This window comes from Pseudophryne corroboree, chromosome 11 (assembly GCF_028390025.1).
Source record: "Pseudophryne corroboree isolate aPseCor3 chromosome 11, aPseCor3.hap2, whole genome shotgun sequence".
Classification (NCBI taxonomy): domain Eukaryota; kingdom Metazoa; phylum Chordata; class Amphibia; order Anura; family Myobatrachidae; genus Pseudophryne; species Pseudophryne corroboree.
The window spans coordinates 310,599,702-310,621,824 of record NC_086454.1 but is presented as its reverse complement, the minus strand read 5'-3'; the positions used below and the strand labels follow the sequence as shown (position 1 = coordinate 310,621,824).

Sequence of the window (22,123 nt, the reverse complement as noted above, 5' to 3'; positions counted from 1 at the left end):
AAACAAAATGACAACAGGTACTGTGGTCATTTTGGGTGATCTTTAGTTTGCCAGCTGTCGGGTTCCCGGCGCCGCAATCCCGACAGCCGGCATACCGACACTTTTTCTCCCTCTTGGGGGTCCACGACCCCCCTGGAGGGAGAATAGATAGTGTGGCGTGCATAGCGCGCCACCGTGCCCGCAGGGGGGCTCATTTGCACTCGCCCAGCTGTCGGTATGCCGGCGGTCGGGATTCCGGTGCCGGTATGCTGGTCGCCGGGAACCCAGCCGCCAGCATTCCCTACTACACCAGTCATTTTGATATAACCTTCCATGCTGAAACATAGCTAGCCTTAAAACCTGTAAATGTACTTTGAGGAGCGGGTGTGAAAAGCAGGTAGAAGAGGTAGATGATAAACTACCCTCCGGCCCGGGGTTTCTAGATATCCTGTGCATGTCACAATATCCTCCACATCAGGTCAGCTTGCATTGGGATTATTGTCCCTTTAAAATTCTGAACATTTCTAGGGTTCGTGCAAGAGTACTTCCGTGTCCTCTGCCTCCTTCCTGCGGATCTCATCACTACTACAGAGTATGGATCCAAATGTATTCCGTACCTCTCCCCTTCATGATGTAATCAATAGCGCGGTTGTTAATTGCTGCGTCACTTGGCTTTATGTCCAGAAACGGCTTGTTGCCAACACCCATAGAGACCATTTCCTGCATGCGGACCTCTGCCGGGGGAAAGGAGACACGTTCTGTGACACGGACAGTAATCCACCAATAGAAGCGCTCGCTTACTATACAGCACATTGCTGGTTTACAGCACACTGACCACACACAATGATCCCTGTAATCCCTACTACATGTTTCATTTTATCTACAAATACGATCTCTTATTTCATACATAGCACTTAGTTCTATTTCTGTGACATGACTTCGGATATTTAACACGTGGTTTACATTTGCTATTCAGCTGCATATACAGGCTTAGAGGTTGCTGGCTGCAGTTCATTCAATGTAATTACAGACAGGAAGTATGCAGTGTGCAGGGAAATATCTTCCTCCACAACCACTTTATCTGACACACCTTTTATTTGGATTGGATCCTACAACATTATTAGCAGCCAACCAACTAGTATTTGGGGCTTAGTGACCCTGTATCTGCTATAAGTGACATGATTGCAGAGGGCAGAGAAAATGGCAGTAAGACCGATGACGTACCCTTATTCCTGGTCGCCTGCTGCCAGAGGATTTTAGGAATGTCCACGGTCCAGGCCTGCTTGATGTCGGCGTTGCTCGCCTGGAGAATGTGTGTGTCGTTGGATTTACGTCGCCTGAACCAAATTTCAAAGCGCAGCCCGCTGTCTCCGGAATTCTCTGTCAGGCCGATGTCTGCTGTCTGCCAATCAGAGAAAGTGGCATAAGCGGCAGGGCCGGCTACAAACTGGCCACCTCATGAGAGATCACTAACACACAGAGCTAAATGCCCAGGACGAGAACCGTGGTCTTTGGGTCATTAATGTGATCCCTATGGCAATAAGCACAGATGTATATGATGTGATGTATCGCTACAGCTAATGTAAGGATACAACACACAGAAAATTGTACCCTTGAAAATTAAAATACACACGTCATACAATTTAGTTATTTTTACACCGTTATGTAAATATTCATCTGAAAATGTAACCTGCCAGTTCTCCCGCATGTAGCGATGGCCAATGTGTGTACATTATATGGGTGTGGTATGCAAGGTCCACCACACTTAGGTCGACAGTGTCTAGGTCAACCACTATTGGTCAAAAGTAAGTAGGTCGACATAGTTTCTAGGCCGACAAGGACTGTAGGTCGACATGACAGAAGGTCGACATGAGTTTCTGCACTTTTTTTGGTGCCGTCTTCTCCATACAGTGACCGTAATCCCCAATTAGTGCACAGTGTCCCCTCGCATGACTCGTTACCGTTCCCAACTGTAGTCCACGTGGATCGTAAAGTATGAAAAAGTTTTGAAAAAATGTGAAGAACTCATGTCGACCTAGAGTCCCTGTCGACCTAGAAACCATGTCGACCTACTTACTGTCGACCAATGGTGGTAGGCCTAGACAGTGTCGACCCAAGTGTGGTCAACCTAGAGAACGGATACCACATTATATATATGTGTACACTATACAGAGTTTCCCACCATTCTAGGATCCTGGGATGCCCACGGTATTTATTCTTTTCCCGCATGCAGAAGTCCTCAGGGTGGAAGGAAGAGGTGATAGGGATCACAGATACTGGGGTCTTGGGACCCTAGTAGACATTCTGGGGCTTCCCTTTGTGTGTGACACTCCTATACGAGTGGGTGATGGTCTGAGCTGCTTCACTTACTTTAAATGAGCGTTTGTATATGTAGACATCCAGTCCCCCTTCAATCCTCTTGGGCTTGCTGAATAAGATGAGATCCTCGAACAGGAAGACGTGTCTCTGGCACTTCCTCCGGCCCAACCACACTGTGAATTCGTCCTGTCTCACCAGCTGCCCTTGTTCCTTTAGATTCACCTGTTAACCCAAAATATGTAGGAAGGGAGGATGTTATCAGAGTGTATTACGCTGGGTGTGTGATATGTGACAATACATAGGAAGAATGACACAGGAACACATCACGTGTGACGTGTACACAAAGAAGTGTCTATAAAGTAGTAACTGCACTGTCCACCTCCTGAACCTGCTGCCCCTTCACTCACATCACAGTCCCGTATGGCGTCCATGGCTAGGAGGTCATTGCCGTGACGGAGCTGGAACTTCACCATTTCCTCGGCGGCGCGCAGGTACACCAGCTCCTGTTCCTGAGCCTCGCTGCACTCCTTGATCAGGTCCTTCAGGAGCAGAGCGTACTTGCTCATTCGCTGGATGGGCTTCAGCAGATACGAGGCCAGGTCCATCTTGTCTCCCAGCTGCCGCTGCTTATTCTGACAATAAGCACACAGCATGCATTAATCATTGTGGGGCACAACCTGCGGATGCCAGAATCACTCACAGTAGTCACAGAGGGGAACAGAGATCCTTTACATCTAGTGTAACGTACTCACCTTAAAGAATATGTTCCCGTGGCTGGCTAGTAACAAGTCGGACCGGGGCTTATTCTTGCTGTATAAGGCGTACATCCCAAACTGGTCTTTCTAGAGGAAAAAAAGCAAAAAGTCTGTAATAAACCCTGAAACACTACAGATCAGCAGCTTACACCCATCTGTCCGCATTGTTTAGGGGCGTTTATATGGTCGTCTCTAAGAGCAACAGACAAACATCTACTAAGACGACACAGAATCTGGATTTTCCCTTTAACGGACTAATTATTTTCCGAAAAACCCCTCAGAAAATGTCAGGGTTTATTATGCTTGAATTAGTTGTAGAATGTGTATTTAAACCTTATTCAAAATGATTTTTGTTTAAAAAATATATATATTTTTTAATATTGAAAAAAAAAATAAGAATTTACTTACCGATAATTCTATTTCTCGTAGTCCGTAGTGGATGCTGGGGACTCCGTAAGGACCATGGGGAATAGCGGCTCCGCAGGAGACTGGGCACATCTAAAGAAAGCTTTAGGACTACCTGGTGTGCACTGGCTCCTCCCCCTATGACCCTCCTCCAAGCCTCAGTTAGGATACTGTGCCCGGACGAGCGTACACAATAAGGAAGGATTTTGAATCCCGAGTAAGACTCCTACCAGCCACACCAATCACACTGTATAACTCGTGATCTGAACCCAGTTAACAGCATGATAACAGAGGAGCCTCTAGAAAAGATGGCTCACTACAGCAATAACCCGATTTTTTTGGTAACCATAACTATGTACCAGTATTGCAGACAATCCGCACTTGGGATGGGCGCCCAGCATCCACTACGGACTACGAGAAATAGAATTATCGGTAAGTAAATTCTTATTTTCTCTAACGTCCTAAGTGGATGCTGGGGACTCCGTAAGGACCATGGGGATTATACCAAAGCTCCCAAACGGGCGGGAGAGTGCGGATGACTCTGCAGCACCAAATGAGAGAACTCCAGGTCCTCCTCAGCCAGGGTATCAATTTTGTAGAATTTTACAAACGTATTTGCTCCTGACCAAGTAGCTGCTCGGCAAAGTTGTAAAGCCGAGACCCCTCGGGCAGCCGCCCAAGATGAGCCCACCTTCCTTGTGGAGTGGGCATTTACAGATTTTTGGCTGTGGCAGGCCTGCCACAGAATGTGCAAGCAGAATTGTACTACAAATCCAACGAGCAATAGTCTGCTTAGAAGCAGGAGCACCCAGCTTGTTGGGTGCATACAGGATAAACAGCGAGTTAGATTTCCTGACTCCAGCCGTCCTGGAAACATATATTTTCAGGGCCCTGACAACGTCTAGCAACTTGGAGTCCTCCAAGTCCCTAGTAGCCGCAGGCACCACAATAGGTTGGTTCAGGTGAAACGCTGAAACCACCTTAGGGAGAAACTGAGGACGAGTCCTCAATTCCGCCCTGTCCGAATGGAAAATCAGATAAGGGCTTTAACAGGATAAAGCCGCCAATTCTGACACGCGCCTGGCCCAGGCCAGGGCCAACAGCATGACCACTTTCCATGTGAGATATTTTAACTCCACAGATTTAAGTGGTTCAAACCAATGTGACTTTTGGAACCCAAAAACTACATTGAGATCCCAAAGTGCCACTGGAGGCACAAAAGGAGGCTGTATATGCAGTACCCCTTTTACAAACGTCTGAACTTCAGGGACTGAAGCTAGTTCTTTTTGGAAGAAAATTGACAGAGCCGAAATTTGAACCTTAATGGACCCCAATTTCAGGCCCATAGACACTCCTGTTTTCAGGAAATGTAGGAATCGACCCAGTTGAATTTCCTCTGTCGGGCCTTACTGGCCTCGCACCACGCAACATATTTTCGCCAAATGCGGTGATAATGTTTTGCGGTTACATCCTTCCTGGCTTTGATCAGGATAGGGATGACTTCATCCGGAAAGCCTTTTTTCCTTCAGGATCCGGCGTTCAACCGCCATGCCGTCAAACGCAGCCGCGGTAAGTCTTGGAACAGACAGGGTCCTTGCTGGAGCAGGTCCCTTCTTAGAGGTAGAGGCCACGGATCCTCCGTGAGCATCTCTTGAAGTTCCGGTTACCAAGTCCTTCTTGGCCAATCCGGAGCCACGAATATAGTGCTTACTCCTCTCCATCTTATCAATCTCAGTACCTTGGGTATGAGAGGCAGAGGAGGGAACACATATACTGACTGGTACACCCACGGTGTTACCAGAGCGTCTACAGCTATTGCCTGAGGGTCCCTTGACCTGGCGCAATACCTGTCGAGTTTTTCCCAACGGTTTATAATCATGTGGAAGACTTCTGGGTGAAGTCCCCACTCTCCCGGGTGGAGGTCGTGCTGAGGAAGTCTGCTTCCCAGTTGTCCACTCCCGGAATGAATACTGCTGACAGTGCTATCACATGATTTTCCGCCCAGCGAAGAATCCTTGTGGCTTCTGCCATTGCCCTCCTGCTTCTTGTGCCACCCTGTCTGTTTACGTGGGTGACTGCCGTGATGTTGTCCGACTGGATCAACACCGGCTGACCTTGAAGCAGAGGTCTTGCTAAGCTTAGAACATTGTAAATGGCCCTTAGCTTCAGGATATTTATGTGAAGTGATGTCTCCAGGCTTGACCATAAGCCCTGGATATTCCTTCCCTGTGTGACTGGTCCCCAGCCTCGCAGGCTGGCATCCGTGGTCACCAGGACCCAGTCCTGAATGCCGAATCTGCGGCCCTCTAGAAGATGAGCACTCTGCAACCACCACAGGAGGGACACCCTTGACCTTGGTGACAGGGTTATCTGCTGATGCATCTGAAGATGCGACCCGGACCATTTGTCCAGCAGGTCCCACTGGAAAGTTCTTGCGTGGAATCTGCCGAATGGGATTGCTTCGTAGGAAGCCACCATTTTACCCAGAACCCTTGTGCATTGATGCACTGAGACTTGGCTCGGTTTTAGGAGGTTCCTGACTAGCTCGGATAACTCCCTGGCTTTCTCCTCCGGGAGAAACACCTTTTTCTGGACTGTGTCCAGGATCATCCCTAGGAACAGAAGACAAGTCGTCGGAACCAGCTGCGATTTTGGAATATTGAGAATCCAATCGTGCTGCCGCAACACTACCTGAGATAGTGTTACACCGACCTCCAACTGTTCCCTGGATCTTACCCTTATCAGGGAATCGTCCAAGTAAGGGATAACTAAAATTCCCTTCCTTCGAAGGAATATCATCATTTCGGCCATTACCTTGGTAAAGACCAGGGGTGCCGTGGACCATCCATACGGCAGCGTCTGAACTGATAGTGACAGTTCTGTACCATAAACCTGAGGTACCCTTGGTGAGAAGGGTAAATTTTGACATGAAGGTAAGCATCCTTGATGTCTCGAGACATCATGTAGTCCCCTTCTTCCAGGTTCGCAATCACTGCTCTGAGTGACTCAATCTTGAATTTGAACCTCTGTATGTAAGTGTTCAAAGATTTTAGATTTAGAATCGGTCTCACCGAGCCGTCTGGCTTCGGTACCACCACAGTGTGGAATAATACCCCGTTCCCTGTTGCAGGAGGGGTACCTTGATTATCACCTGCTGGGAATACAGCTTGTGAATGGCTTCCAAAACTGTCTCCGTGTCAGAAGGAGACATCGGTAAAGCCGACTTTAGGAAACGGCGAGGGGGAGACGTCTCGAATTCTAATTTGTACCCCTGAGATATCACCTGAAGGATCCAGGGGTCTACTTGCGAGTGAGTCCACTGCGCGCTGAAATTCATTGAGACGGGCCCCCCACCGTGCCTGATTCTGCTTGTAAAGCACCAGCGTCATACTGAGGGCTTGGCAGAGGCGGGAGAGGGTTTCTGTTCCTGGGAACTGGCTGATTTCTGCAGCCTTTTTCCTCTCCCTCTGTCACGGGGCAGAAATGAGGAACCTTTTGCCCGCTTGTCCACGAAAAGACTGCGCCTGATAATACGGCGTCTTCTCATGTTGAGAGGCGACCTGGGGTACAAACGTGGATTTCCCAGCTGTTGCCGTGGCCACCAGGTCTGAAAGACCGACCCCAAGTAACTCCTCCCCTTAATAAGGCAATACTTCCAAATGCCGTTTGGAATACGCATCACCTGACCACTGACGTGTCCATAACCCTCTACTGGTAGAAATGGACAACGCACTTAGGCTTGATGCCAGTCGGCAAATATTCCGCTGTGCATCACGCATATATAGAAATGCATCTTTTAAATGCTCTATAGGCAAAAATATATTGTCCCTATCTAGGGTATCAATATTTTCAGTCAGGGAATCCGACCACGCCAACCCAGCACTGCACACATCCAGGCTGAGGCGATTGCTGGTCGCAGTATAACACCAGTATGTGTGTAAATACATTTTAGGATACCCTCCTGCTTTCTATCAGCAGGATCCTTAAGGGCGGCCATCTCAGGAGAGGGTAGAGCCCTTACAAGCGTGTGTGCGCTTTATCCCCCCTAGGAGGTGTTTCCCAACGCACCCTAACCTCTGGCGGGAAAGGATATAATGCCAATAACATTTTAGAAATTATCAGTTGTTATCGGGGGCAGGGCCGAAACTAGGATTTTCGGCACCCGGGGCAAGGCTGCAATTTGGCGCCCCCCCCTCCCCAACGCACCACACACGCATTATCACACTAAATGACCATATATTTAGAAAAAAAGTGGATACTATTAGACTATACTGCCCCCCTGTGTGCCCCAGATGCCCTAAGCATCTGTCATATGTCACACAGCAGCGTGTTCCCCACATGTCCACCGTGTGCCCCAGATGTGCTTAACTTCTGTCACATGGCCTCCCTAACAGCGTCTTCCACTACATGCCCCGTTTGTCCCCATACATTGCACGACGTAACTGCACTGCATCATTACACTACATCACTATAATACATCACAAATATCCCCCTATATGCCACACTGCACTACACTACATACCCCTATACACTGTACTACATTACTACACTATAACCCCTGATACGCTGCACTACATTACTACACTACATGTTCCTATACACTGCACTACATACCATATCTACTACACTACATAACTACACTACAGCCCCCATTCCCTACAATAACATTACAACATCTTACTGACTCCACATAAGCTTACCTTTAGTAAGGTGTGTCTTTGATTCTTAGCTCCTCTGTGCTACTATGGAGATCCATAGTTTAAATTAGGGCAGTATGGAGTGGGCTCGGTGGATGAAGGGGGGCGGGCCACCTGGTTCACATCAGCGCAGCACACGGGTGGCTGGTCCTGGAGCAGGGACCAGCCGCCATATAATAAAGGTCACTGGCAGAGAAGGCAGGGCGTAGCAGAGATTGCAGGGCGGGAGGCAGGGCGTAGCAGAGATTGCACTGACACTCTGCTGGCCGCCTCCTCTTCTCTGGCCGGGACGCCTGCTAGTGGCTTCAGCAGGCTGCCAGAGAGCTGAGTAATCACAGCGGTGCCTGAACCTTGTGGTGAGTGACAGCCACGGCTGTGAGAGGCAGACTCGGGAGGCGCGGCTTCACCAGTGCTCCTAGGAGAAGCCGGGATCTGTGTCACAGCTCCATCGCGGGTCCGCCTCTCACAGCCGCGAGCTCTAAGTTATGTATACCGCTGCTGCTGCCGGGTCTGCCACATGTCTCTCTCTCTCTCTGCGCCCCCCAGAATGCTGCGCCCAGGTCACGTGCCCCCCTAGCCCCCCGCTAGTTACGGCCCTGTCGGGGGGAAAACCACGCATCATCACACACCTCATTTAATTTCTCAGATTCAGGAAAACTACAGGTAGTTTTTCCTCACCGAACATAATACCCCTTTTTTTGGTGGTACTCGTATTATCAGAAATGTGTAAAACATTTTTCATTGCCTCAATCATGTAACGTGTGGCCCTACTGGAAGTCACATTTGTCTCTTCACCGTCGACACTGGAGTCAGTATCCGTGTCGGCGTCTATATCTGCCATCTGAGGTAACGGGCGCTTTAGAGCCCCTGACGGCCTATGAGACGTCTGGACAGGCACAAGCTGAGTAGCCGGCTGTCTCATGTCAACCACTGTCTTTTATACAGAGCTGACACTGTCACGTAATTCCTTCCAACAGTTCATCCACTCAGGTGTCGACCCCCTAGGGGGTGACATCACTATTACAGGCAATCTGCTCCGTCTCCACATCATTTTTCTCCTCATACATGTCGACACAAACGTACCGACATACAGCACACACACAGGGAATGCTCTGATAGAGGACAGGACCCCACTAGCCCTTTGGGGAGACAGAGGGAGAGTTTGCCAGCACACACCAGAGCGCTATATATATACAGGGATAACCTTATATAAGTGTTTATCCCCTTATAGCTGCTGTATCTTTAATACTGCGCGTAATTAGTGCCCCCCCCCCCTCTCTTTTTTAACCCTTTCTGTAGTGTAGTGACTGCAGGGGAGAGACAGGGAGCTTCCCTCCAACGGAGCTGTGAGGGAAAATGGCGCCAGTGTGCTGAGGAGATAGGCTCCGCCCCCTTATCGGCGGCCTTATCTCCCGTTTTTCTATGTATTCTGGCAGGGGTTAAATGCATCCATATAGCCCAGGAGCTATATGTGATGCATTTTTTGCCATCCAAGGTGTTTTTTATTGCGTCTCAGGGCGCCCCATCCCAGCGCCCTGCACCCTCAGTGACCGGAGTGTGAAGTGTGCTGAGAGCAATGGCGCACAGCTGCAGTGCTGTGCGCTACCTTGTTGAAGACAGGACGTCTTCTGCCGCCGATTTTCCGGACCTCTTCTGCCTTCTGGCTCTGTAAGGGGGCCGGCGGCGCGGCTCTGGGACCCATCCAGGCTGGGCCTGTGATCGTCCCTCTGGAGCTAATGTCCAGTAGCCTAAGAAGCCCAATCCACTCTGCACGCAGGTGAGTTCGCTTCTTCTCCCCTTAGTCCCTCGATGCAGTGAGCCTGTTGCCAGCAGGTCTCACTGAAAATAAAAAACCTAAACTAAAACTTTCACTAAGAAGCTCAGGAGAGCCCCTAGTGGTGCACCCTTCTCGTTCGGGCACAGAGATCTAACTGAGGCTTGGAGGAGGGTCATAGGGGGAGGAGCCAGTGCACACCAGATAGTCCTAAAGCTTTCTTTAGATGTGCCCAGTCTCCCGCGGAGCCGCTATTCCCCATGGTCCTTACGGAGTCCCCAGCATCCACTTAGGACGTTAGAGAAAATATCTTTATTTTGAACATCGGTCGACAACATCGAAAACATTGCCGCTTTCATTTTGAAAGCTGGAAAAGCCACCACCAGGTGCACAAGGTGGGCTTGGGGGGGATCATTTACACTTCCCCAGCGGCTGCTATTGTCTGCAGCCGCTGGAGGAGGGGGATCCTGCCGTGCTGACCAATCAGCAGTGATCGGCAGCACAGTAATCACTGGGGAGGGTGCAGGGAGGCAGAGGGACCTTCCGGTTCCTCTGACAGCAGCAGTGGTGGGAAGTTTCTCTTCCCTGTCGCTGCTAACACTCTCTATCTGACTGGTCGCATCATGTGCGACCAGGTCAAATAAGACACTTGCTGGTATGGTCACATCTGATGCCACCATGCCAGGCAAGTGGTTAAATACTGCATTTAACTTATCCGGATGGAATTTATTTATTTCCAGGTTTATTTGTTCTACATTATAAAAGGCTAACTGCTCCTCACCTCTGTTATGTGCACCGGTGGCCACTGGAGGCCGCCACACAGACCAAATGAAAATGAAAGTGATCGTGCAGGGAGATGTTCCAGCCTGCTGCTAATTACCTAAAAACACTGATCTGACTGTTTCACACTTGCTGAATATGGAGAGAGTGTGCTGGAGAGAGAGAGAGAGAGAGAGAGAGAGAGAGAGAAAGAGAGAGAGTGTGTGCTGGAGAGATAGTGGGAGGTAGGGGTAGGGTGCTGGAGAGAGAGAGTGGGGGTAGGGGTAGGGTTTTGGTGTGGCGGTATCCATTTATAACAACCTTTCATATTCAAATGTGACTGGATTTTCTATCCTGTTGTATTATTTCCACTTACAGTTACATTAATCTAACGCTGTGCCTCACCTCTGTGGTGCCGGTGGCAGCCACTGGAGGGACAAGGACACACACACACTCCCTTTGTACACTGCACCCCCGACCATATACTGCCCCTATATACACACTGCACCCTTATATCCCTCTATATAGTGCCCCCTATGTACAGGACACATCCCTCCTCCATAAACCGCATACTCTGCACCCCTCCGCCATATACTATGCTGCAACCCCAGGTTACTTGCCATCCTGGGACTCAGCAACCAGGAAACGGATGCAGGAACCACCAGACAGTCCCGTACCACACCGGGGACACGTGTGGCCGCTTACCAGCAGGGGGAGAAGGTGAATCAGTATGGCAGGAAAGGGTGAGACCCTGTGTGGGGTGAGCAGTGCGGTGACCGGAGGAGGAGGGGTCGGCAATGGGGCTGCAGATAATGCCGGTGGGGGGCAGATAATCGGTTTAACTGCCTTATATATACCGCGCACCGGTGGGGTCCTCTGCTTGCCCCTCCCACACCCTGAACAGGCCATGCCCAGACCCCTCTGGCCAGCTGCTGGTAGCTACTGGTGTCCTCTACCCCCAGACTGGGCAAGAGCTGTGCGGGGACTGGTGAGCTTACACATGCCAGTACTGATGTATACAGTGCAACATCATCATAGCCTGCCCATTACAGATATACAACATATATCTATATATGTATGTATGTATGTATGTATGTATGTATGTATGGCTAATGCTACACCCTCAGCATGACCGAGCCCCAGCTCACAGCCGCAGGACTTCCAAAGAGTAGACCCCGCAGCTCCTGTGTGAGCGAACCCCCCTCCCACCCCACCCCACCTCACCATAATCTTGGTGTCCGTCGGACGGATTTATTTCACCAATAATTAGTCAGGAACAAAGTCAAAACAAAAAGGACAAAAGCTACCTGCAATAAATGTCATCAGAGTAGTGTTTAGGAAAACGGTTGCTTAGTGCTACCAAGACATTGGGCAACCTTATGTAACAGCCTGCGGGATGCGGGCATGGGTGCGATTCTGGTGAGTTAGCCCGTCTTTGTAATGTAGCAATAATTTAACCAATTAACTGATGATTTTTCCCTTCAAAACTGTTCATGACATTGTTTTTTGTTTAAAATGTATTTAATATAGTTTAAAAAGTATTTTTTTTTCATATATAAATATATTATGCACTTCTGCAGAAAGGATTTCCTCGTCAAAAACTGGAGGACACAGTAGGGCAGCGCGGGTCACATGTGATCTGACCATGCTGTTTCTGCCTTCCAAATTATTGGTGCTTTACAAAATACGGTCTAATGCGCCGGAATCACGCCTGCATCTCGCTGATTGTGTTGTCCTCGCAGTTACTGGCATTTACGTTTTCTTGAATCTACAAAGTGCTGGTCACAGTGAGGTTGTGACCACTCCAACAAGACCAAGCCATGACTGTGGCCACCTATAGGGCAATCATGTAATTGGCGGGCAGCGGTAGTACAAGTAACCCAGGCAGAAAGCCGGGCAGCGCGTGGTGGGTACTCACGTGTCGGAGAAAGCAGTGGCTGACACGCAGAGGGTGGTTGCAGCAGCTCTCCAGCTCCTTCAGGAAATACTGGCTGTGGAAGTCCCTCAGCTTCTCCAGGTTGCCAAAGATGAGGCCCCTTTTCCCGCGGAGGTCCTGGGGGAGGTCCATGCGATCCATTTCGGGGAAATAGTTCTCACTGATGTACCAGAGGGATCGCACGTATTCCCTCTCTGTGGTCACCATCTCATCGATGATGTGCCGGAGCTTACTGCAACAGTAAATGAGAAACAAGTCAGGGTAGAGAGTGATGAAACTGATGGTTGTACAAACTGTAGGAGCAGAAACATTTCCCGGAGCTGGTCCTATGCCCAGCGCCCTACAGTCAGATAAGGATTCAATAACCTTAAACTACAACTTTTAAGACCTTTGAGGTTCTTAAACCGGATAATTCAGAAAACACCCAGAATGGGCTAAACCAATTCATTTCATTTAAAAAGCACTTCCCTCATACACTATTCATAGCACGGACCTCTACATGAAATACAATCGCATTGTAATGTGCCAAGTATCTCACTGGGCACTGATAAACCAATGCACAGCAGTAAGTCATTGTTACACTTTGGGAAGGACCCAAATGTCTCTTTATACCCCTGAGGAAACACAGAGAGAGCTGGACACCAGCCAGTTCCCACTACTTCCCACTATGCTGGGAGTAACGCACCTTCTGGCCTTGTTTTGTTCCTATTCTCATGAAACAGGCAGCAATACAAGGAACACTCTGGATAATGCAATTGGTTTACACTCATCTAGTGTAGCCTAAACTTCATCATATAATCACACTCTATAAATCCCCCTCAGGTAGAGTCCACGTCAGTGGTTCTGTGTCTATGACACCTTTCATATTACCAATGAGGGGGACACGGCTCTCACCTTCCATCTTTATTTATACACTGAGGCACTGGCCGCTACAGCGATGATCTACTCAGACACTGGGGTTCCGCCGGGGCACAATGACTAAAGGGGGTTTGTTTGAGGATGTTACACTGATTTCTATATCTCTGCAGCATCTTTTCCTTCCGGTATATAAAAACAACACCCTTCTACAGCAATCTGAAGATATATGTTACTTTAACCCCTTTGTTAACTGTTTAATGCCTGGTCCAGGCCTCCACTATCGTACCCTAAGGTCATCCCTGTGGATGCCTATGGATCCTGAGGAAGAATATTTTATTTATTTTTTTCATTCTTTTTTTTCTTCCTCAGAGGAATTTACTGAAATAACATTCGTTTGCCTTTTCTGCAATTTCATTTAAAAAAATAAATAAAAAGTGAACAAAAAGCAAATGTGGCTATTTATTGGGTTTTTTTTTGTAACCACAGCCAAGAAATACTTTGCGGTTCTTGCTTCTGCATTAATTCACCTCACAGCAAAAGGTCGTATTCTACCCGCAGGTTCCATAATAATATATGTTCTAGGAAATGATCATGCTTTTACCTGTTTGCAGGATGTGGGAGATCTGGGCATTAGAACCCCCCCCCACCTCTGGATTTCCCAATGCTTTCTATAGCATGGGGCCTTACTGGTGATCACCAATAAATATCTGCTCCTCTCTCAAGCAAGGCTACCCCCAAGTGTGTAGGTGCCAGGGCGGGGGAAATCGTACACGTTAATTCCCCTCCCCACGGCCTACTAGTATTTCTGCAGTGCGCGTTGATATTCTCTGTTGACCACCAGCCAATAACCAGTAAGAGGCCACATCCCCTCTTCCAAACAAGGGTATCCCCGTGTCTGTGGATGCCAGGGTGGGGGCATCAGAGCACTTTAAACACTCGCTCCCCTATTTCCCAGCTTTCTAAAAAGTTCTATAATGCTAATCCTGAAGGTAACGGCTGAGTGATGTCACTGCAGGTCACACGACATGAGGTCATTAACTTTCAATAGCACTAAGACTCACCTTAAATGTTGTAATAAAGAGCTAAGTATCTGGCAAACGCCACTATTTCTAGGAGAAACCAAACTGCTCTGATAGGAACAGACTGGTTGTGGTGTACCGAGCAAACTAGGAGGTTGGGAGAGAGTTAACGTTTTTGGGCACATACTCTATATAGCCGGTGAAAACTACAGAATGCCCCAATCGGGTACAGTTTTCTGCGTCTTGCCCAGTAGTGTGAGCATGGAGGACTGGAGATGATACAGTGACATGTATTCTATTCTAGCAATAGGAATATTATCGGAATACAGCTCTGTAAAATAGATAGCTACGTTATTAGCAATGCCTCTCTTATCCAACGCATGTTATCAGTCACCCGTTCCGCTGGCGGCTTACGCTCAGAGGAAACGGACAACACGCTTTCTTTACATGCGTTTTCTAGTCACATGATAAAGTTCCATTTGGTGCTAGAATAATTATTTGCACAGATCCGAACCTTCCAGCGGATTTGTGGTATGGCTCCTGATTAGCTATATCTGGGTTATAAAATGCTTTTCTGGGGAACAGCACCCCAGCTGACTGGGCTGCAGTGTCTGATATTCAGCCTGAGCACTTCACTGATTGTGTGACGTCCCCAAAGCTTCAGTCCTGCATTGTGTTGGCATCAGGCACCACAAACAATGGAGCCAACACCAGTGGGTGCAGACCAAAGCTCTGAGATTCTGTTTCACCATTTCAAGAAGTATTTTATTGTCCTGCAATGTCTGTGCCCGGAACGTGGCCTGTGCAACACACGGAGCAGGATCTTTCCGGCGGGCGTCTCTCCATCCAATGAGCCAGTCCAAGCCCCATCTCTATGGAGGCCAGATGCGAGTGGGTGATAGGCAGGTGCAGAAGTGGCATTGCAGCACTCTGCACCTACAACCCATGCAAGGAGTGTATACACTATAGACATAGAAGCCTTGCTAACATTAGATTATTATTATTTCTCTAGATTTGTTTTTCTCACAGAACGGCCCAAACCACAGTTCCCTGAGCATGCCTCATGTTCTAACTGCAGACAGTATAACAACAGCTAAGAACTGTCCTACCTGCTGCGGCTCCTCCCGTCCGCTGATGAGACGCTACTCCAGGGCCGTCTTATCAGCAGTGTAGGCCCCTGGGCACAGCAATGCACTGGGCCCCCCTACCCATCCTCCAGCGGTAGGTGTGGGGGGCGCTATCAGCGGCACCTTTGATGTATAATGGGCGGTAGGGGGTGTTCTATCTTCTGCTCAGCATGTAGGACCTGGAGCAGTAGTTTCTGCTAATTACTCCTTTACTGCACAAATGGGGCTGAACTGTAGAAGGGGGCATTGGGCTGAATGAAGGGGCCCTGGTATACGGCTTCCAGGGGGGTAAGGGGTGTTTAATACGTAGGGAAGGGGTTCCTGAAATTAGATTTCTTAGCTTTGAATGGGATCAAAAAAACTAGAGAGTCCCACCTTTCAGGAGGTACTAGGGACACCTTTCAGGAGGTATTGGGACACCTTTTGGAGGTACTGGGGACATCTTTCAGGTGGTACTGGGGACTTGGGTATCAGAGCTCAGGAGCCAGAGCAATTCACCAATGCAAATATAAAACTGCATCCCAGGCGTTTGGAGCTGGAGCAGGGACTGGCTGCTTGAAGGCTGATATCCCTGGTTCTGGGCATAGTAGAGACAAGCTGCCAATGTCCGCCAAAAGGAGACAGTCCCAGCTTTTGGTGTGATGGTGTAGGGGCTTTCTTAGTATAGCAAATATATATTGATTCAAGCTTTTTCGCATTAACTAAGATATTTACTCCTGCTCACAAATATAGGTTCATGTTTCCTTAAAAGCTTCACAGATATTTCATAAGCTCAAAATTATATTCAAAGCATGAATTGGTCAATGTCACAGCACCAGATGTATCCAAGGCCAGTCAAGCATATCGCCAAAAGTTCTGAACATCGAGGAGGATTTTGACCTGTCCTGACCTCCAGAGAGGATGTTCCGGGAAAACTGATAATCGCAAAGCAATAAATATATTCTAATTGCTAATTATAATCCTGTTTGACAATTGATGTGTTTCAGTTTTCAAGACATACATGGTGTATTCTGATTGGCTAAATGTATTGGCACACATGAATCCTTTGTTCTTTTACTATAAAATAAACCTTATATGGCCCCTAAGACAGATCAACTATGAACTGCTTAGGTTACACAATGATCCTGTGTCACCTTTTCATTCACTGATCTCCAACCGGTTGCTAAGGGAAACAGAATTCTGACTGATGACTGCAGAGAGTTTATAGACCAGACCTGAATAGGTTAACATACCCTATCATTTTGGGACCTCGTCCGGAGATCTTCCAGCATCTCCCCCACTCGCAACAAATCCTCTGATCTTTCAGGAACCGCTGATAAAAAAAAACCGGTAAGTGACATTTAATGTGTAGATTTCTACCTGCTCACTTGAACTCAGCGTTTCTTGAAATCTGGGGAAGTCCAGTCGGGAAGGTCAGAGAATATCTTAAAGAGCCCAGTGTCAGTCAGAAGAAATTTTTTAAGGTACCATACATGTATGTTATATTGTTGAATTGTGGGTAAATAATTTCAGATAATTAGCCACAAGTGCACAGGGGGAATTAATCAAATATGCAGAAAACTTTTAAATTGTGAAAGTACTAATACATGTTTATTAAGAAAATAGAGCCGTTTTATAAAGGTGGCGCATTGCCAAGATATGTTCTAATGCTGATAACCAGTTTGAATTGATAAATAACCAAAGAGGTATATGCAAATCTTGTACCTGTGTTGTTGTGTTAAGAAAATACAAAGGGTCCGTAGCACCGAGATTGGTGGCAATTACAAGCACTGAAGTCTCATTTGGTTATGTGGAAAATGATGATGAATTTTATTGTACAAAAGGTTGTCATTTTAAAAAGGGAATTGTTGGAACATTACATTGAGAATGATTGGTCTAACATCATAACCTATTGGCCTAGGAACCACATAATCCCAGGTCTAAGACCCATTTGCCCGTGCAGCCTCAAACAGCTGCCTTGCACACAGATAACAGATATAGCATTTACTGTCATCCTTGTTTTTGTATCCTTGCACTGTTATATGTACTCTGTCAATATGCTTTTGAAAAGGTGGGGGGGGGGAGTCGGGGTGTCTGCTGAATAATGAAACCAGTGTAACTAGATTCTGCTGCACACATTGTACTGTATATATTGTATGTCCCTATGCAAGACAGTTAAAGGGGTAGGATTGGGTCAGTAATAAAGAACAACTACTGTCTGAAAGAGACACAAGGTGAACGTATTCCAAGAATAGTGGGGAGTTTACCAAGAACACAAGGTACAAGCAGGAGTCTATATAGGCAGAGGGATAGACCCTTGGAGTGACTTAACAATAAATATTAGGGACGCATCTCAGTGATCCAGAAGAAATAATCTATTATGCAGGTCTCACTTGGGGAGCAGTACTAACAGATTTTCCACCAACACAGGGAGGAAGGGGCAACACTACAACCCCAGTCATTTGTCCACAGACGGATTTAAGGAGCTTTTTAGGTACAAGGATAGAAGAGATTCTTCAGAGTCAGCGTCTCACAAGGAGATTTTAATTCCCTCATAAGGGGTTGCTAAAATACCACATCAGGATGGGTTCAAACCCGTGGATATTGTTAGTAACAGGGAGGGTAAGAAAAGCTTTAAAAGGAGATTTTAATTCCCTCATAAGGAGTTACTAAAATACCACATCAGGATGGGTTCAAACCCGTGGATATTGTTAGTAACAGGGAGGGTAAGAAAAGCTTTAAAAGGAGATTTTAATTCCCTCATAAGGAGTTACTAAAATACCACATCAGGATGGGTTCAAACCCGTGGATATTGTTAGTAACAGGGAGGGTAAGAAAAGCTTTAAAAGGAGATTTTAAGTCCCTCATAAGGAGTTACTAAAATACCACATCAGGAGGGGTTCCGCGCACGTTCACCGAGGCATGGGAGCGCGGTCTGTAAAGATGTCAGGGCCCGACAAACCCGTGGATATTGTGAGTAACAGGGAGGGCAGTAAAGCTCTGAAAGGAATAAGTAAAATTTTCAAAAGAGCAGGCTTCCCGTCAGAAGGGACACTTGACCTAGAGAAATGGGAAAAATTTGCCTCCTGTAACAAGAGTTGGATAATTAAGCATAATAGTAGAGATCAAGCATCCATCTGGATCACTGTAGCACAAGAATTAGGAGCAGAGAATAGAAGAAGACATGAGGAAAATGATTTCCCCATTGTACCAGAGTACTCAATAGCACCACAACCAGCGTTAAACTCACTGCCTGTAATTTCAGCAACAACACCTGCACACTATACCCCACCCCTATACCCAGACATGCATGCACACCAAGTATGAACAGAATGAAATCATCTGCAAGCTCACTAACAGTAAAATTGAAAAAAAGATGTGCCAGGAAAAGAGTGACGAATAATCAGCCCTATCTTGGAAGGATCTGTGGTTGAAAATCCGAATGATTTACCTGAGCTATGTGTACAGAGTATGCCCCAGTGTCCTGATACTTTATCACAAGAAACCCCAACAAGACCAATCAAAGAAACTGGGCAGCTAAAGTTCCCCTCATGTTTAAACGAGTGGTGGACACCTGGAATCAAGCTATGAGTCCAGTAAACAATTGTCCACAATCAGGAACTATAGGCGAAAGGGTGCAAATCAGGTGAAGAGGAGAAGCAAGGGGTCAAGACACAGCCTCTACAGCTTTTCATGCCCAGGTGCATAATGTACAGAATAAACTGACATATTTTCCAGAAAAATTGTGTCCGGTATGTCAGTTTTGCGTTCCAGAAGGATATGAACATTGCCCAAATTGTGGAAACTGGATTTCACCCCATGAACCGCCATGCCAAGATATCTATGCGACTAGAAATACTGAAAGACGGTCATCATTGCCTATTTCTCTGTATCCAGCACAAGTACAGAGAATACGCAACCCAGATAATGCAGCCAGGACGAACGAACCATACATCGTACAGAGCCAACACCACAAACCATGGTATGGCAATGGCCTCGCAAATATAGTTGCAGAGTCCCCAGATCCTAAAAAAAAACCCAATAGCAGTTTATGCCTATATGGAAAGAATTCAAACCATATGGACACCGGCATGGGTCGACTACCACCAGTTGTGTGAGGCTATACTAGGACCAGCAACTGCCCAAACAGTAAGCACCATGTTAAAAGCAGATGCAGTAGATGATTGCCCAGCCATAACGGACGTTCCGACAGAGAAAAATAGAACAACGTTTGAAAGTGGAAAGATGTACATGACAAGACTTAAGAGATGGTGTCATGCACAGACACTCAGGGCACCAGCAGCCCCAGATTTGAAACAGGAAAAGACTGAGTCCATCAGAACTTACTATGATAAAGTCACTATACGACACACAAGATGATAGAATATGAAGGTGTGCAACTCCTGTGTCGGCAACAGTGTACTCAGTCACCACTGGCAGTTCGATAAAAGTGACTTTACCCACAGGAGACCCAAGGGTTTCAAGAGCTGTTTTTATGCACAACCAGATTCCTCTACGTTTACTTACAGATCAAGCCATTGCAACGACTGGATTGGGAGGTTAAGCCCTACCCCTGCAAGAAAGCAAAGATGTAACCTGAAATACAAGCTGCTATACAAGACTATCTCTCACAGGAAAAGTAAGACAAAGAGGAACAACAACTCCCAGCATAAACATCATTATGTTAAACACCAGCCTGGGTGGACTTGGACTAAGAAGATGACATGCCAGCAGCAGTGAGAAAGAATATGCAAGTAAAGAAAGGACAAAGTATGAAGAATAATGAATGAATCATAAAGAGAGGTGATTGGAAAAAGAAAAGTTGAGAAACAATATGAAGGTTGCATGAAAGTTTGGAGACTAAAGGAAGTCTGCTTTAAGAAGGACAATGAAAGACATCTGACAAGTGGTCAGTACTACCTGGCAAGATTACAGAGATAATGCCATGATTTAAAGCAACAGAAGCTCCGGGGTTTAAAGCAAATAATAAGGAACAAGACAGAAAAAGTTCCAGAAGACAAATGAATGATGCTTCTTCTGCCAATATGAGGTACGGGCTTCTTCGGGTACTCCCCAGTGAACATAATGTCTCCAGAGGAAACAGCAGAAGGTATGATTACAGTCACCTTGCCCACTGGAGAAATACGTTTGTGCCTAATGAATGCTGGAGCCGGCACACGCAGAAGACAGCAGAGGGAGATACCACAAGAACTGGTGATATCAGAAATTCTTAAAGGGACAGGAGATGAGAGAAATGCAGTCACCAATACCAGCCCAGGTTCTTGACCTTGGAGTACATGTCCAGTGACTTTGCTGAAGCACAATGTACTAAAGCTTATCCAAGGAGAATACAGTACACACCAGCAGAAGTTTAACTTTCCAGCAACTTATCAAAGGAAAGAACAAAAAGCCATTTAGAAGCAAGTTAAAACAGAAGTTCAGTATTGGCTCATTCCCGCAGTACCAGTTGTAGAAGAAAGGAAGCAATACTACTGGACCAGGATAGCTTTGTGGAGGGGCTATATCACCAAGTGATTTATCCACAAAACACACAGCTAAATACAGGATGTGAATGAACTGTTGATTGCCACCACCACTAAAAGAAGTACCAAGAAGGGGCAGTGTCCTTAGTGAAGTTTCTGGAAGAACAAGACTGCAGAGCCTCAGAAGGAGAAATTGCAGCTAGTCAAGCAAGAGTTAATCTTCCTAGGACACCCAAGGTACCCGACATCTAACAAAAGTGAGAAGGAAAAGATTCAGACTGCAAGCTAAGATGCCAACTAGTGTCAAGCAAGTCAGATGATCATTCCTGGGCCTAGTAGGACACTACAGAACACGGATACCTCTAGCACCAGTCTACATGCAAGCATTGTATGACAACACTTAAAGGGAGGAGGGTCCGCATCCTACATACAGCAACAGATAAATTAGGCTATTGAACAGTTGGAAACAGCAGTTGCCTCATGTCAAGCCCTAGAACTACCTGACTATTAAAGAAAGAGGCCATACATAGAAGTCCTTATGCAAAATCATGGACTGAGGTGAAGACCAGTGGCCTACAACTCAAGCAAGCTTGACAGTGGTAATCAAAGAGCACCTACCGGCATCAGAGCAGTAATAGCAGCAACAGTCCTAGAAGAGTATAAGAGCACAGAGACAGTGATGAATCAGAAGTCCTAGAAGAGGACAAGAGCACAGGCATAGTGCTGAATCATGAACATATCATCCAGGGTCCACATGCAGGTACAGATAAGCTTCAACAAGCAAGAACCAAACACCTGTCAGTGGCACGGCTGACCATGTATGAAGTAGCACTGCCAAAGTGCGACAAGTAACCATCAGAAGATGTATTACCCTCAACGCAGCAACCCTTTTCCAACATTAATCAATAAAGGTGTTGAATCTCAAGATTCAAAAGGAGGGAAAAACAGATTATCTACTGATGAATGGGAAAGCCAGGAGTTTCTAACATTCACTCACGAAGGTAAACAATATTGTTGGACACGATTACTCCAA

General features: G+C 46.9%; 1 protein-coding gene across 1 annotated transcript in view; it reads right to left on the bottom strand.

Annotated features, from left to right (window-relative positions):
- Nucleotides 1-564: 564 nt before the first annotated feature.
- LOC134968767 (puratrophin-1-like) overlaps nucleotides 565-22,123 on the bottom strand; it is a 36,083-nt gene continuing 14,524 nt past the window's right edge. Inside the window, exons 4-9 of the mRNA XM_063944256.1 lie at nucleotides 12,607-12,856; nucleotides 3,051-3,140; nucleotides 2,706-2,930; nucleotides 2,350-2,520; nucleotides 1,204-1,381; nucleotides 565-713 (exon numbers count right to left, since the gene is read on the bottom strand). Of these exons, the coding sequence (XP_063800326.1) occupies nucleotides 565-713; nucleotides 1,204-1,381; nucleotides 2,350-2,520; nucleotides 2,706-2,930; nucleotides 3,051-3,140; nucleotides 12,607-12,856 (1,063 nt within the window). The remainder of the gene's footprint in view (nucleotides 714-1,203; nucleotides 1,382-2,349; nucleotides 2,521-2,705; nucleotides 2,931-3,050; nucleotides 3,141-12,606; nucleotides 12,857-22,123) is intronic.